The sequence below is a fragment of the Asparagus officinalis genome, chromosome 7, assembly GCF_001876935.1.
Source record: "Asparagus officinalis chromosome 7, Aspof.V1, whole genome shotgun sequence".
NCBI lineage: Eukaryota > Viridiplantae > Streptophyta > Magnoliopsida > Asparagales > Asparagaceae > Asparagus > Asparagus officinalis.
Window position 1 is genome coordinate 28,996,228 of NC_033800.1, and position 16,258 is coordinate 29,012,485.

The following is a 16,258-nucleotide window of genomic DNA, read 5'->3' on the forward strand; positions in this document are numbered from 1 at the left end:
AACAAAAGAGCTTGATGATTGGGACTCCGCAATGGCTGAGTGTTCGTCATCGGAATTGGTTCCTCTGGCTATCCTCCGATAGTTGACAGGGGGAATGGCTCCTGTTCGCGTCCGAGTGCGTTGGTAGATTCCTTCAAACTCGTTAGTGATTTCTCTGATGTTTGGAGAACGATCTGTCTCTGACTCATCAGAACTAGGGATTGATGATCTCCCTCTGCCAACCATGTTAGAAGTGACTCCAAGGTATTCATCCTCAAAAGTCTTCTTCCTGTGAGAATGTCGTCGATTATTGAGCAAAACGACGTTCGTCGGTCGGTTGAACATCGACAGCCATTCCCGCAAGTCAGAGACTTGGGATAAACCTTTCACAGAGCGTGAGGGTAGAAATGGAACCCCCTGTCCGTTAAAGGATGGGACTGGTTCTTGGCAAACATGAATTTTAAATCCATGTTGATCATTTTAAACACGACGAATCACATCGCGTTCCAAAGAAGGAACACGAGGGTCGTGTTTAGCTTGATTAACGTAAGACCAAAGTCTACGTTTTGCTAGTGAAACGCAGTCCTGCGATCTGCGTTTGGATTCTGAAATGCACTCCTGAGAGTTGCGTTCAGTTTGTGGAACGCACTCCTGAGAGTTGCGTTTAGCCAGATCAACGCGGTTTTGAGGTCTGCGTTCTGATGTTGGAACGCGCCTCTGAAGGCTGCGTTCTATCTGGGAAACACACACCTGAGGGTTGCGTTTAGCTTGGCTTATGCAGAGCTCATGTTGAGGCTCGCAAACGCGGAGTTCGCGTTGATTGGAGGATCGGCTTTTTTAGAGTTATGCCGAATTCGAGTCTTCTCCTTTAGAAAGGGGACTATGTGAACAATGCAATCCCCACGGGAGATAGTCTTTAGATGAGTTGGCCACAACTGGAGCTTTAGTCTCCTCGGAAACTTTGTGGATCTTATGCATAGCCTTAAGGCTAAGGGATTCAGAGGAGAGTGCCTTCTCAAACTTGGCTTGATCAAACTCTACCACAAGAGTTTCGACGGTTGTTCCAGTGAGATGAACATCGGATTGCGCCACCACTTCTTCATCAGAGAAGCTAGTCCCCAGCAGAGTCACCATCTTTTGTTTGTGGAAAATTTAATGTAAAAAGACAATGAAAGAAAAATTGATTTGTATTCTCTCAAAATCGATTACAATTTGGATTCCGATTACAAAAGAGAGGAGAATGAATTTGACTCTCCCCTTTGTTTAAGTCTGGATTCTTCACGGTGGCGATGGAGTGCCTCCCTCGAATGCTCGCGTCGAGTTTGCTCTCCATTGACGATCCGAACGTCTTGATTCACTGGAACGTGGTCTTCTCCTCACGATTTGACGTTGTGGAGGACTTGCAAAGCAAGTTTGAAACTCTGGACGAGTTGATAACTCAGATCGAGTTTAGAAACTCAGAACGAGTTCAAACTCTGTAACAGAGTTGATTTGAACCAAAAATCGGTTAATAAGCCAGGGATGAAAGCTCTAAGGAATGCTCCAGAGATTGAGCGAAGACCCCCCTTTTCTGATCTCCAGATCCGAGAAATGCCTAAGATCCGAAGATGATCTGCTCAAGAGGTTGTCGATCACTCCTTTTGCGATCTGTTTTTTGATGCAAAAAGCTGATCCCTTAACTCAATTGAGTTTCTGGTATTTATAGGGGATTAAGGGTGGTAACTATCCCCTTAATCTGCTCCTAAGTAGGGCGAAAATCCCTCAAATCATGGGGGGAAAATGGTTCCTGGAACTGTTCGGTTCGTGTTTGAACAAGTCAAACGCCGAAAATGGCGTTCTGGGCCCGAACTCTACGTTTTAGACTAAAAACGCAGAGTTGGGCCTATGTTGGGTGGCTGAACGCCCAGGCCGCGATGCGTTGTAAATCTGAAACGCAGATTTGGGACGCAAAAATGAACTCTGTGTTTTGGACCTGAGACGCAGAGTTGGAACACAGAGATGAACTCTGCGTTTTGGACCTGAGACTCAGAGTTAGAACACAGAGATGAACTCTGCATTTTGGACCTGAGACGCACAGTTAGAACACAGAGATGAACTCTGTGTTTTGAACCTGAGACACAGAGTTGGGTTCTGCATGGACTCTGCGCTTTGACTCTGGAATGTAGCCACGGGCTCTGCGTTTCGAGTTTGGAACGCAGCCACGACCTCTGCGTTTTGAATCTGGAACGCAGCCACGACCTCTGCGTTTTGAATCTTGGATGCAGAGGTGAGCCTTAGGTGGGCTCGGCGAACTTCAGGCTAAGTCCAATGTTCTGACGAAGTCCAGTCTTGCAGATGGACTTAAGAACATAACTTGCTGCGAAGAACAGGTCATAACTTTCAAACCGTAAGTCGGAATTGGACGAATTATATATAAAAATCGGCTATCTCGACGAGACGGAGCTGACCAAACCAACCCCATAGGGTTCGGTTTGCTCCATCAGTTTTGCCAAATTCCTTACGGTTTGAGAGATATCTGCGTTTTAATATGAGGAGACCGTCGATTTATAGTCTCTTTCGCTAGAGCGTTTGCAAAGATCGTCACCTTATAACCTTCGTCTTGGCTCCTTGAAAATATGAGAGTCATCAGATTATAACTCCCGATGTTAATTGTGAAGGTTGTTGAATCAGAGCTTTCATTAGTTGTTGTGAAGGTCGTCAGATTATAATCTTCTACGTGAAAGTCTTCAAATTGTAACCTTCTAGAAGTCGTCAGATTGTAACTTTCATCATCGGTGTTTGATAGGGATTGGCTATCTGTTGTGATTTTTATACAGCCTACATTGGGCAGGTTGTGTGACGGCAATCAACAATTCAGCGGGGAAGGAGAAGTTAAAGCTGAGTGAGGTTGTTAGCATGATTCTATCCGAGGAGGTTAGAAGGAAATCGTCTGAATTAGAAGGTTCAGGTTCAGCTCTAAGTTTCGAGCAGAGAGGCAGAAGCCAGAAGAAAGGAAACCAGAATAGGAATCGGTCGAAATCAGTAAAGAAGAGGTCGAACTCGAAGGTTAGGCCTATCAAAGGAAAGTGTTGGAACTGCGGCCAGGAGGGCCATATGTCTTCGGTCTGTAAAGCACCAAAGAAGGAAGCGGGTGAGCAGGAGGCTCATATCGTGCAGGATGCCTTGACCCTTGCTATGGATAGCGATTCTGATTCTTGGGTCATCGACTCAGGAGCTTCTTTCCACGTCACTGCTAATAGGAAACTACTTCGGAACTATGTAGTAGAGGACTTTGGTAAAGTATACTTGGGGGACAATGAACCTTGCAATATTGTTAGAAAGGGCGACGTTCAGATACAGATAAAGGACTCTAAGTGGAATTTAAAGAACGTGAGACACGTGCCGAAGCTGAAGAGGAATCTTGTTTCGGTGGGACAGCTTGGAGCAGAAGGCTACGTTTCGACATTCACCGGGGATTCGTGAATAATCTCCAACGGTACGATGGTTGTTGCCCGAGGCAATAAAACGGGAACTCTCTACCTCACTTCACATGCAAGTGACACCCTCGCAATTGTAGCTGGCAAGGAGAGTACAGATCTGTGGCATAATAGGCTGGGACACATGAGCGAGAAGGGGATGAAAATCCTACATTCACAAGGAAAGCTAACCAGGATCGACGCCGTGGAAGTCGGGGTTTGTGAAGACTGCATTTTTGGGAAGCAGAAGATGGTTAGTTTCCAAAAGGGTGGAAGGCCACCTAAGGCTCAGAAGCTAGAGTTGATTCATACAGATGTATGGGGTCCAGCCAGTGTGTCTTCTTTTGGCGGTTCGAGATACTACGCCACCTTTATCGACGATCACTCGAGGAAGGTATGGGTTTACTTCATGAAGCACAAGTCAGAGGTGTTCAAAATCTTCAAGAAGTGGAAGAACATGGTCGAGAACGAGACAGATCTGAAGGTGAAGTGCTTGAGATCAGATAATGGTGGAGAATACGAGCTGGAGGAGTTCAAGAGGTTCTGTGCTATGAATGTGATTCGCTTAGAGAGGACTACTCCAGGGACGCCGCAGCAGAACGGCATTGTAGAGAGGATGAACAGGACCTTGACAGAGCGTGCGCGGAGCATGCGATTACATGCAGGTCTGCCTAAGACATTTTGGGCGGATGCGGTGCATACGGCAGCATACCTTATTAATCACGGGCCATCAGTTCCATTAGATTTTGGGATTCTAGAGGAGGTTTGGAGTGGAAAGAAGATAAATCTTTCACACTTGCGGGTATTTGGTTACATGTCTTATGTTCATATCAGTGACCATGTCAGGGACAAGCTAGAAGCTAAGTCACAGAAGTGCACATTCATTGGATACGACATTAATGAGTTCGGGTATCGCCTTTGGGATGAGAAGAACAGGAAGATCATCAGGAGCCGGGATGTGATATTCAATGAGGAGGTGATGTACAAGGACAGGGACAATGCCAAGGATAGCCAAAGCAGTGGGAACAGCACTATGGATACAAGTGGATCCAAGTACATGAATATAGAGGAACTTCCAGATAGGGGTGATGATGTTTGTTCTGACCGTAGAACGGAGGAGGCTCCAGGTGCAGAAGAAACTACCCAGGGCGTGGAGCTTAGGAGGTCATCCAGGGTACCCAAACCAAATCCCAGATATCTTTCATCTCTTGACTATTTATTATTGACAGATAGCGGTGAACCGGAAAGCTATGAAGAGGCAAAGCAAGTGAGTGAATCTCAGCAGTGGGAGCATGCGATGCAGGAGGAGATGGATTCTCTACTCACTAATGAGACATGGGAGTTAGCCCAGCTACCTGCACAGAAGAAAGTCTTGCACAATAAATGGGTCTACCGGGTCAAGCAGGAGAGTGATGGAAGCAAGAGATTCAAGGCCAGATTAGTAGTGAAGAGGTTTCAACAGCGGGAAGGAGTGGACTACACAGAGATATTTTCCCCTGTTGTGAAACTCACAACCATTAGAGTAGTGTTGAGTTTGGTGGCTGCAGAAGACCTCTTTCTTGAGCAGTTAGATGTGAAGACTGCCTTTCTTCATGGTGACTTGGATGAAGAAATATACATGAAGCAGCCTGTTGGCTTCATTGAAGAAGGAAAGGAAGAGATGGTTTGCAAGCTCAAAAAGAGCTTATATGGTTTGAAACAGGCTCCGAGACAGTGGTATAAGAAGTTTGATAACTTCATGCAGAACAATGGCTACAGAAGATGCAATTCGGATCATTACTGTTATTTTAAAAGGTTCGAGTCCAGCTTCATTATTTTGTTATTATATGTTGATGACATGTTGGTAGCAAGACCATGTTTAGAGGAGATAAACACTTTGAAGAAGCAGCTAGCAAAGGAATTTGCAATGAAGGATCTGGGTGCAGCGAAGCAGATTCTAGGGATGCGAATCAGTAGGGATGAAGCTGAAGGGATATTGAGATTGAGCCAAGCTGAATACATTAAGAAGGTACTTCAGAGGTTCAACATGCAGAATGCTAAAGTTGTTAGCACACCCCTTGGAAGTCAGTGAAGTGGATAATGCGGTACTTTAGAGGGACAACGAACAAGCCATTATGTTTCAGGAGGAAGGAGTTGGTGTTGCAGGGATACGTAGATGCGGACTTCGCCGGTGATCATGATACGAGGCGAAGCACCACGGGTATGCACCACGGGTATGTTTATACCTTAGTATCGACAGCAGTGAGTTGGGTCTCACGTCTGCAGAAGATTGTGACTTTGTCTACAACCGAGGCTGAGTATGTCGCGGTGACTGAAGCAAGTAAGGAGATGATCTGGTTGAACGGGTGCTTGGAAGAGTTGGATCTGAAGCAAGGGAGAGGAGTTCTTTATTGTGATAGCCAGAGCGCTATACATCTTGCTAAGAATCCAGTATATCATGCCAGAACGAAGCACATCGACGTCAAATATCATTTTATACGCTCGCTAGTTGAAGACGGAAAGTTGCATTTGATAAAGATTTTGGGGAGTCAAAATCCGACGGACATGTTAACAAAGACAGTCACCATTGAGAAACTGAAGTTGTACGCAACTTCAGTTGGCCTTCACGAGTAGAAGATGAAGGCGGAGCCACACTACGAGGATCGGTGAGATCGCCGGGATGTTAATGATTGAAGAATGAATTTTTTTCAAGTAGGAGAAGATGCTTGCGAGAAGGCGGAGTTCGGGAGAGCTCATTGATGGTGGTTTGATCTCCAAGTGGGAGATTGTTGGTCTTGAAAGTGGAGACCCAAACCTAGAATCAAAATCAACAATAGCATGAAAATTCAAGACAGACCATGGGTGTGGTCTGCACCACACCAGGGTGTGGCAGAATCTGCCTTGTCTGCCATGGGTGTGGTCTGCACCACACCAGGATGTGACAGAGTCTGCCTTGTTTGCCATGAGTGTGGTCTGCGCCACACCAGGGTGTGGCAGACTCATTTTAGAATCCTAATCTGTTTGGGATTGTGTTTTGTTATAAATAGAAACACGTCCCTTTAGGGTTTAAGAGAGAAAAAGAGCACGAAAAAAAGGGTTTTGAGGGCTCTTTGATGTTAGAAATCTTAGAGAGAGAGAGAGAGGCCAATTGCAAGCATTGTAATCTTCTTCAAGTAATCAAAGAATTGTGTGGTGTGGCTCCCGAGGACGTAGACACGTTGTCGAACCTCGTTAAATCTGGTGTGTTCTTTCTTGTTTACTTTCCTATAAGTTTTTATCTTTGATTTGTGGTGAATTTCCTTCTTGCTCAACACTCAAACACAAGGTCCGGAAGGGTACGGATTTGATTTGATTATTTCGAATCCCCAACAATTCACATGCTTCATATTAGCCCTTCGAAGGAAAAAGAGGAGAGCTGCATATTTACGAAACACGCAACATCAGAAAGGTGTAAAACAAAATGCTCTTTGTGACACCCAATATTTACACTCCTATTTCAATTTCAAAATGACAGAAAAGATTGAAATAAGTACTCAACTGAGCACATTTCTCGCGTGTAGCTACCCTCTTATTTCCTACCCTGAGAAATAGAGAAAACTGAAATGAATAATTCAGTTGAACATCCGCAGTCATATTTGTTGCGGAAACGCGGTGCATGCCACACAAATATCAATATCAAAACAAAGAAATCAAATCACTGGAAAGAAAGCAAACGCAGATACATCTGAGTTATTACGTGGTTCGAATAAGCCCCCTACATCAGCTGAATATTCCACTACAAGATTATAAAAGAAAAAATATTGATGATTTGCAAACTCTTTCACAGAAGATAGACTCTACAGATCAGTTATGGATTTCCCTGAGTTGTGAATTTCACCATGCCTGTTTCTGAGAAACAATCCCTTTCCATAGATTATTTCGCATAAACTAGAATCCCTCAAATCCCTATCAAAATAGGTAGAACTCGGTTGGTTCACACTCTATACTTCTCACGACATAAAAGCATTTCACTGTGATTATAGACACAAAAAATGAAGAAGAACAACATAGCACTCTGAACAGAAAAACTTTTTATTTATGAAAGGAGAAATTTTACAGACAAGGAAAAGACAACAGTCTCTCATCAATACGCCATACGTACAACTGTAAATTTTCACAACAAACTTGCTATAACCGAGAAGAAACATTAAATCAGTAATAATATTGCTTCTATAACTGCATCAGACCATAAATCAATCTCCTCCGCAATAATAAACACACGACCATCCAATTCAATCTCCTATTATTGGCACCACCGAAACCTGCCGAATTTTTCACCATGTAACATCTGTTCTTACCAACCTGAGATTCCTTTACAAATAGAACATATTATTCTATCAAATTTTACAAGAGAAAACTATCTGGAACTTGAAGCAAGGGCTCTTTAAAACAACAATCAATTGAAAGCACATTTAACCCAGACAAATTCTTTTTCTTTTCCTCTATAAATATCACTCCCCTTAATTTAAACTGTGACCCATAAAATTACGCAGGACCTTGCAGAACTATCAACCTTGCATATAATAAATCAGTCTGAAGCCAGAGAATGCCTGCAGGAGTTAGAAATGCCAAGATAAACACCATTCCAAGATTTTGTTAGAGAATCAATCACGAAAGCCATTGAAGTCTCGATCGCTAAAATCTGTGCTACCGCCATGAGAGCTGCTACCGTTGCGACTGTCTAGTGATAAACCTCTCAAATGGACAGCCATGCCTGAGCTATCTGTACTTTTATCCCTGAAGAATTTCTCTCTCTCCATGTGTTTGGCTGGTGGAGGAGGAATTGATACCGCTGGGTGTGGGGGTTTGCTGTCAGGATCTGACGGTTGTATGCAGAGTGGCCGAATTAGTGGTCGTCGCATCTTTTCCTCAGGGATTGATCTGAATGAACCTAGGGAACCATTGGAGTTATCTTCAGCACAAGCTTTGCCCTTACATATCCTGCAACGATAGTCAATTCCGATTCATTATAACTGCATTATCCTGCAATCATTGATATTTCAAACCACCTGACCATAGACGTGGTTGCCACGGGTTAAAAACACAAGATAAGAATAAACTTGTAGAAAATATTTCTAATACTCCAAGTCCAGAATGATCACCAAAAAAAACTATGTGCTTAACAGAAGACTTTAGGACAATACAAGGGGAAAATTAACTTCTAAAAAGTCATAACTCATAATATGAGAACCTTGAGAAAGAAAAAGTACAAAAAGTGGTACAGTGTTAAGCCTCAGTCTAGGTTTGAGATATTTGAACTACTCGGAAAATATTTAATTAATCCATTTTTAATTACTGTTTACTCGATAACTTCTGCTTCGTCCATGTTGGCAGGATGATGTCATATTGATCATAGCTTTTCGGTTTCTGTTAACTTCAGTAGCTTTTGAACTACATGAAATGATCACAGTTTGTACTTTAACTGTTTAAAACTCTTATTGTTAACTATACCTTTTTTTTTGTTTCCGACCGCTGACATGGTACCAAAGAAACATCACACCATCTCTGGCTTGTCTTAACTGCATAGCTTTTGACTATAAATAAAAATAAGCATTTTTAAGTGGGATATTATCATTTATCAATTGTAGTTGAATTCTTTCCGATGATAGTCACTTGATCATGAACATGTATTACACACACAACATTTTATTATTTGGCAGTAAATATTTGGATAGATCATAAAGATTCAAAAAGCATACCTCCGGTAAAGACGCTCTGCGTCCTCTTCCTCTTCTTGTTCATGGTGGGCAAGTGAAGGTGTAGTTGAACCGGTAGAAACAGAAAGAAAAGCATCATGTTGTGTGAGAACCTTGTGAAGCTGCTCGTTAAGTTCGATTGCTTGAGTAACCATCTTCTCATCCCTACATAATCAGAGTCCAATATCGAGATTTAAAATGACAACCTCATAGATTCATAATTTTTAACCAACTGCTATTCCAACCATTACTGCCACACAGCCATAACGCTTACAGGGAGGGAACCAGCCCAACCCAATAACTCAAATATCTTTGTAAAAGATCAAAAATAACCAAGCATATTAGTACTTGGTAGTTAATAATTCACAATAGAACAGTCTTATAAGTGCTGTATGGCATCACAAAATAAAAATAATAATATCAAGATATAATGGCCTCGACTGTAACCGCAGATTGCTAATCCTCAAAGGTTCAAATCTCTCATGGTTGTGCATATCCGTTATCTTGAGGATGGTCATAGTATTCAAGAAGCAGATGATTCTATATAAAAGACTGGTCTGTCTTCAATGAAAATTGATAGAGATGTTTATTAAAGTTCAAATTTCTTTGAATGGTATAACATAACTTCAGCGTATAACTCTGGTTCTTATATGTGCCAACCCAAAATACTCGCTACATTACAGCCCTTCTCATAGATGTTTACAAACTAGGTTAAAAGAGTAAACAAAGAGCAATTATTAGACACCAGAATGATCAAACGGCAGAGGGCAAGGTTGCAAGATGATTAACACAATACCCTAGCCGTTATAGTCTGCACCTTAGATATGGGTTAGGCTCCAGTTACACAGTAAGTTGCAACATGATATTCAGCAGCAAACAGAAATAAGATAACAATGTACAGAAGATTTGCAAAGAAAATAGATACGTAATGCCAAAGAAATTCAAGAATGATTGGTTACATCGCAAATGATCAAGGTCTACTAGTCCAGATGCAATGAAGTGTTGGTCTCGGGTGTGGAGATCCAAACATGAAATCAAACAATCGAAGAAAACAGGAAAAACGTGGATCGGACAACCTACGGACCTAGTCCAGTCGACCGCGATGCCGGTAGGAAAACATGCATAAATCAAAGCTCTGGTCGGTCGACCGAGGGCCTTGATCCGATCGACCGAAAACATGCACCAAAACCCTACAGAAATTGAGATTCTGGTCGGTCGATCGGAGAACATGGCCCGGTCGATCGGAAACGGGATTTACAGTTTCCTAAACTGTTTGGGAAACTGTTTTGGGCTCGGATCCTATATATATACCTAAACGATTTTAGGGTTATGTGAACACGTGAAAAAGAGGGGTTTTCATATGATTCTTTCAGAGAGATCTCAGAGAGATAAAAACCTATTTGTGGGCATTGTAATCATCTTCAAATTAATTAAAGAATTGTGTGGTGTGGCTCCCGAAGACGTAGGCACGATGCCGAACCTTGTTAAATCTGATGTGTTCTTTCTTGTTATCTTTCCTGCAATTTTTCTTTTATTTGCTGTGATTTTCCTACTTGCTAAACTATTAGCATAAGGTCCGGAAGGGCACAAGTTCGATTGATTGATTGTTTCAATTCCTAACAACTGATATCAGAGCTTCGTTCAGCAGATTTATGCGAGAGCCATGGCAGAGGAAAGCAAATCAAAGATCGAGAAATTTGACGGATCAAACTTCGCCTACTGAAAGTCGCAGATGGAGAACTATTTGTACCAGAAGAACCTTTATAGTTTGTTGATGGGCAAGGCTAAGGGAAAGAAGAAGGAATCAGACGAAGATTGGGAAATACTGGATAGGAAGGCTTTAGGGCAAATCCGGTTGTCGCTCGCTAAATCGATCACCCATAATATATTGAAGAAGAAGACGACGGTGGGGATTATATAAGCGCTCGCAAAGATGTACAAACAATTGTCGGCCGCAAACAAGGTGCATCTCGTGAAAACGCTCTTCAACCTCAATATGACAGAAGGATGTTCGTGAATCAAAACGCTCTCCAACCTCAAGATGACAGAAGAATGCTTCTTCACGATGCACCTTAGTGAGTTCAACACGATTGTTGATCAACTTATCTCCGTGAACATCACGTTTGATGATGAAGTACAGGTTCTATTAATTCTATCACAGTTGTCAGATAGTTGGGCAGATTGCGTGACCGCAATTAGCAACTTGACGGGAAAGAAGTTGAAGTTGAGCGAGGTTGTTAGCATGATTCTATTCGAAGAGGTTAGAAGAAAATCGTCCGAATCAGAAGGTTCAGGTTCAACCCTAAATCTCGAGCAGAGAGGCCGAAGCCAGAAGAAGGGTAACCAGAATAGAAATCGGTTGAAATCGAAGAAAAAGAGATCGAACTCGAAGGTTTGGCCTATCAAAAGGAAGTGTAGGAACTGCGGCCAGGAGGGCCATATGTCTTCAGTCTACAAAGCGTCAAAGAAGGATGCGAGCGAGCAGTAGGCTCACATCGTGTAAGATGCATTGATCCTTGCTATGGACAGCGATTCTGATTCTTGGATTATTGACTCAGGAGCCTCACTCCACGCCAATGCTAATAGGAAACTTTTTCAGAACTACGTAGCAGGGACTTTGGGAAAGTGTACTTGGGGGATAACGAGTCTTATAGTATTGTTGGAAGAGGCAACGTGCAGATTCAAATGGAGGGCTCCAAGTGGAATCAGAAGAACGTCAAACACGTACCGAAGCTAAAGAGAATCTTGTTTCGGTAAGCCAACTTGGAACGGAAGGCTATGTTTCAACATTCATCGGGAATTCGTGGAATATCTCCAACGGTACTATGGTGGTTGCCCGAGACAATAAAACCGGAACACTCTACCTAACTGCACATGCGAGACACCGTCGCAATTACAGCTGGCAAGGAGAACAGATTTGTGGCACAATAGACTGGGACACATGAGTGAGAAGGGAATAAAGATTTTACACTCACAGGAAAAGCTAACCGACATCGATTCAGTAGAAGGTGTTTGCGAGGACTGCATCTACGGGAAGCAAAAGAGGATCAGTTTTCAGAAGGGTGAAAGGCCACCTGAAGCTCAGAAACTAAAGTTTGTTCATACAAATGTATGAGATCTAGCTAGTGTGTCTTCTCTTGACGGTTCGACGTACTATGTCACCTTTATCGACGATCACTCGAGGAAGGTGTGAGTATACTTCATGAAACACAAGTCAGAGGTGTTCGGGATCTTCAAAAAGTGAAAAGCCATGATGAAGAACGAGACAGATCTGAAGGTGAAGTGTCTGATATCAAACAACGATGGAGAATACGAACTGGAAGAGTTCAAGAGGTTCTGTACTCAAAATTTGGAGAGTACTCCAGAGACGCCGTAACAAAACAACGTTGTAGAGATGATGAACATGACATTGACGAAGTATGCGAGCATGCATTTTTACATGCAGATCTACCTAAGACGTTTTGGACAGACGCGGTAAATACGACAGCTTATCTGATTAATCATAGGCCATCAGTTTCATTGTATTTTGGGATTCCAAAAGAGGTTTGGAGTGACAAGAAGGTTAATCTCTCATACTTACGAGTATTTGGTTGCATGACATATGTTCATATCAGTGACCATGTCAGGGACAAGCTAGAAGCTAAGTCACAGAAATGTACATTCATTGAATACGATATTAATGAGTTCGGATATCGTCTGGGATAAGAAAAACAGGAAGATCATCAGGAGCAAAGACGTCATATTCAATGAGGTGATGTACAAAGACAGGGATAATGCCAAGGATAACCAAAGCAGTAGGGGAAACACTACGGATGCAGGTGGATCCGAATACATAGATTTGGAGGAACTTCCAGATAGTGGAGACAACGTTAGTTCTGACCGAAGAACGGAAGAGACTCCAGGTGCAGAGACGACTACCCAAGACGTGAAGCTTAGGAGATCATCAAGGATGTCCAAACCAAATCCCAGATATCTCTCATCACTTGATCATTTACTTTTGACAGATAGTGATAAACCAGAATGCTATGAGGAGACTATGCAAGTGAGTGAATCTCAGCAGTGGGAGCATGCGATGTAAGAAGAGATGGATTCTCTACACACTAATGAGACATGAGAGTTAGCCCAGCTACCTGTACAGAAGAAAGCCCTACATAACAAATAAATCTACCAAGTCAAGCAGGAGAGTGATGGAAGCAAGAGGAACAATGTCAGATTAGTCGTGAAGGGGTTCCAACAGCGAGAAGGAGTGGATTATACGGAGATATTTTTTCTCGTTGTGAAGCTTACAACCATTAGAGTGGTGTAGAGATTAGTAGCTGTAAAAGTTCTTTACCTTGAACAGTTAGATGTGAAGACTGCATATCTTCATGGTGACTTGGATAAAAAAATCTACATGAAACAACCTGTTGGCTTTATAGAAAAAAAAGAAAGAATGGTGTGTAAGCTCAAGAAGAGCTTGTACAGATTGAAACAGGCTCCGAGACAATGGTACAAGAAGTTCGATAACTTCATGCAGAGCCATGGCTATGAAAGATACAATTCAGATCATTGTTGCTACTTCAAGAGATTCGAGTCTAACTATATCATGTTATTATTGTATGTTGATGACATATTAGTTACAGGACCGTGTTTAGAAGAGATGAACAATTTGAAGAAGAGTTAGCGAAGAAGTTTGCTATGAAGGATCTGGGTGTAGCGAAGCAAATTCTTGGGATGCGAATCAGTAGAGATGAAGCTGAAGGAAAGTTAAAATTGAGTCAAGCTGAATACATCGAGAAGATACTTCAGAGATTCAACATGAAGAATGCTAAACCCGTCGGCACGCCCTTTGAAACAGTTCAAGTTATCTGAGGAGCAATCACCCAAGACAGATGCAGAGGAGCATATGAGTAGTGTCATATTCATCAGCTATTGATAGTCTTATGTACGCGATGGTTTGCACGAGTTCGGATATCGCCCATGTAGTAGGAGTTGTGAGCAGGTTCGCAAGCAATTCAGGAAAACAGCATTATGAGGTCGTGAAGTGGATATTGCGTTACTTGAGAGGGACTACGGATATGCCATTATATTTCAGGAGGGAGTTAGATACTTGGGGGATACGTGGATACAAATTTCGTCGGTGATCATGATACGAGGCGAAGCACCTATACCTTGGCGTCGACAGCAGTGAGCTGAGTCTCACGTCTGCCGAAGATAGTAATATTGTCCACGACTAAGGCAGAGTATGTCGCAGTGACTGAAGCCAACAAGAAGATTTGGTTGACCGATGCCTGAAAGAGTTGGGTTTGAAGTAGGGGAACGACATTCTTTATTGTGATAGCCAGAGTGCTATACACCTTACCAAGAATTTAATATATCATGTAAGAACGAAGCACATCGACGTACGTTACCACTTCATACGCTCGCAGATTGAGGACAAGTTACGATTAGAGAAGATTTTGGAGAGCAAAAATCCTGCGAATATGTTGACGAAAACAGTGACCATCGAGAAACTAGAGTTGTGCGTAACTTCAGTTGGCCTTTACGCTTAGGAGTCGAAGACAGAGCCACACTAGGAGCATAGGCGGGATCGGCAAGATGATGATGATTGAAGAATGGATTTATCAGGGGAGGAAAAGATACTTGCGAAGATGGAAAGAGTTCGGACGAGCTCGTTGATGACAGTTTGATCTCCAAGTGGGAGATTGTTGGTCTCGGATGTGGAGACCCAAACCTGAAATCAAACAATCAAAGAACACAGGAAAAATGTGGGTTGATCGACCGACGGACCTGGTCCGATCGACCGCGACGCCTGTAGGAAAACAGGCAGAAATCAAAGCTCTGGTCGGTCGACCGAGGGCCTTGATCAAGTCGACCGAAAACATGCACCAAAACCCTACAGAAATTGAGATTCTGGTCGGTCGATCGGAGAACATGGCCCGGTCGATCGGAAACGGGATTTACAGTTTCCTAAACTGTTTGGGAAACTGTTTTGGGCTCGGATCCTATATATATACCTAAACGATTTTAGGGTTATGTGAACACGTGAAAAAGAGGGGTTTTCATATGATTCTTTCAGAGAGATCTCAGAGAGATAAAAACCTATTTGTGGGCATTGTAATCATCTTCAAATTAATTAAAGAATTGTGTGGTGTGGCTCCCGAAGATATAAATGATTTTAGGGTTATGTGAACACGTGAAAAAGAGGGTTTTGAGAGGATTCAGTGGTGTGGTAAGGACGTAGGCACGTTGCCGAACCTCGTTAAATCTGATGTGTTCTTTCTTGTTTATCTTTCCTGTAATTTTTTTATTTGCGGTGATTTTCCTACTTGCTAAACTCTTAGCACAAGGTCCTGAAGTGCACGGGTTCGATTGATTAATTGTTTCGAATCCCCAACATGAAGATCAGTCTGAGTGGCAATAGTACTTGCTATAAGAAGACACTCCATTCAGAAGTAACATTGAGTAACAAGTCAAGGTTTCTGATGCATGAAATATATCTGTCATACACCAACTATATGGCTACAAAAGCAAATATCACACAAGCACAATCATTATATTCCCAGTTATGTCTATCTTCAGAGAAACTGAGAAATTTTCTTCCAAGGAAAGAACTCAATTTTACACAATTACACATAAGTAGAAAAACACATTACCGGGAGGTCATTACAAGATGCATGACACGCTGCTTTTGAAATGAACATTGTTCCACAAGATCTAACACAAATTCATCAGTTGCTCCCTGCAAAGTCATTAGCTTCTGTGAGTAGTACTATGAGACCCACTAAACAACTCCAGTTCCTAGAAGAAATGAGTGTAAATCATGAAAAGTAAAATTAAATAGCTATAAAATTGAAAAGGAACATGAACATAGCGGTATAAATAAGTTAAACAAAAATTTAAAATGAACAACAGCCTATAAAGTGACTCAGAAACAAGGTCACCAGAGGCTTTTTTATGAGGCCAAACATGATGTGGGGAATGCAAACATCAGAAAAATGTCTGACACTAACTCTTCTATCTGTATCCGCATTTGAGGGAAGGATGGTTGTAACCTATGTATACAACATTAAAGAGGGTCAAGGTGGTTTTTCTTCTTCCTGCCCCCCCCCCCCCCCCCCCCCCTTCCTT

General features: G+C 42.3%; 1 protein-coding gene across 1 annotated transcript; it reads right to left on the minus strand.

The window, feature by feature from the left end:
- Positions 7,662-15,903, minus strand: LOC109850245. The gene is made up of 3 exons (XM_020420215.1): positions 15,784-15,903; positions 9,152-9,313; positions 7,662-8,393 (listed from the first exon to the last, which is right to left on the minus strand). Exons 1-3 carry the CDS (start codon positions 15,879-15,881, stop codon positions 8,057-8,059), a joined length of 597 nt encoding a protein of 198 aa, XP_020275804.1. The 5' UTR covers positions 15,882-15,903; the 3' UTR covers positions 7,662-8,056.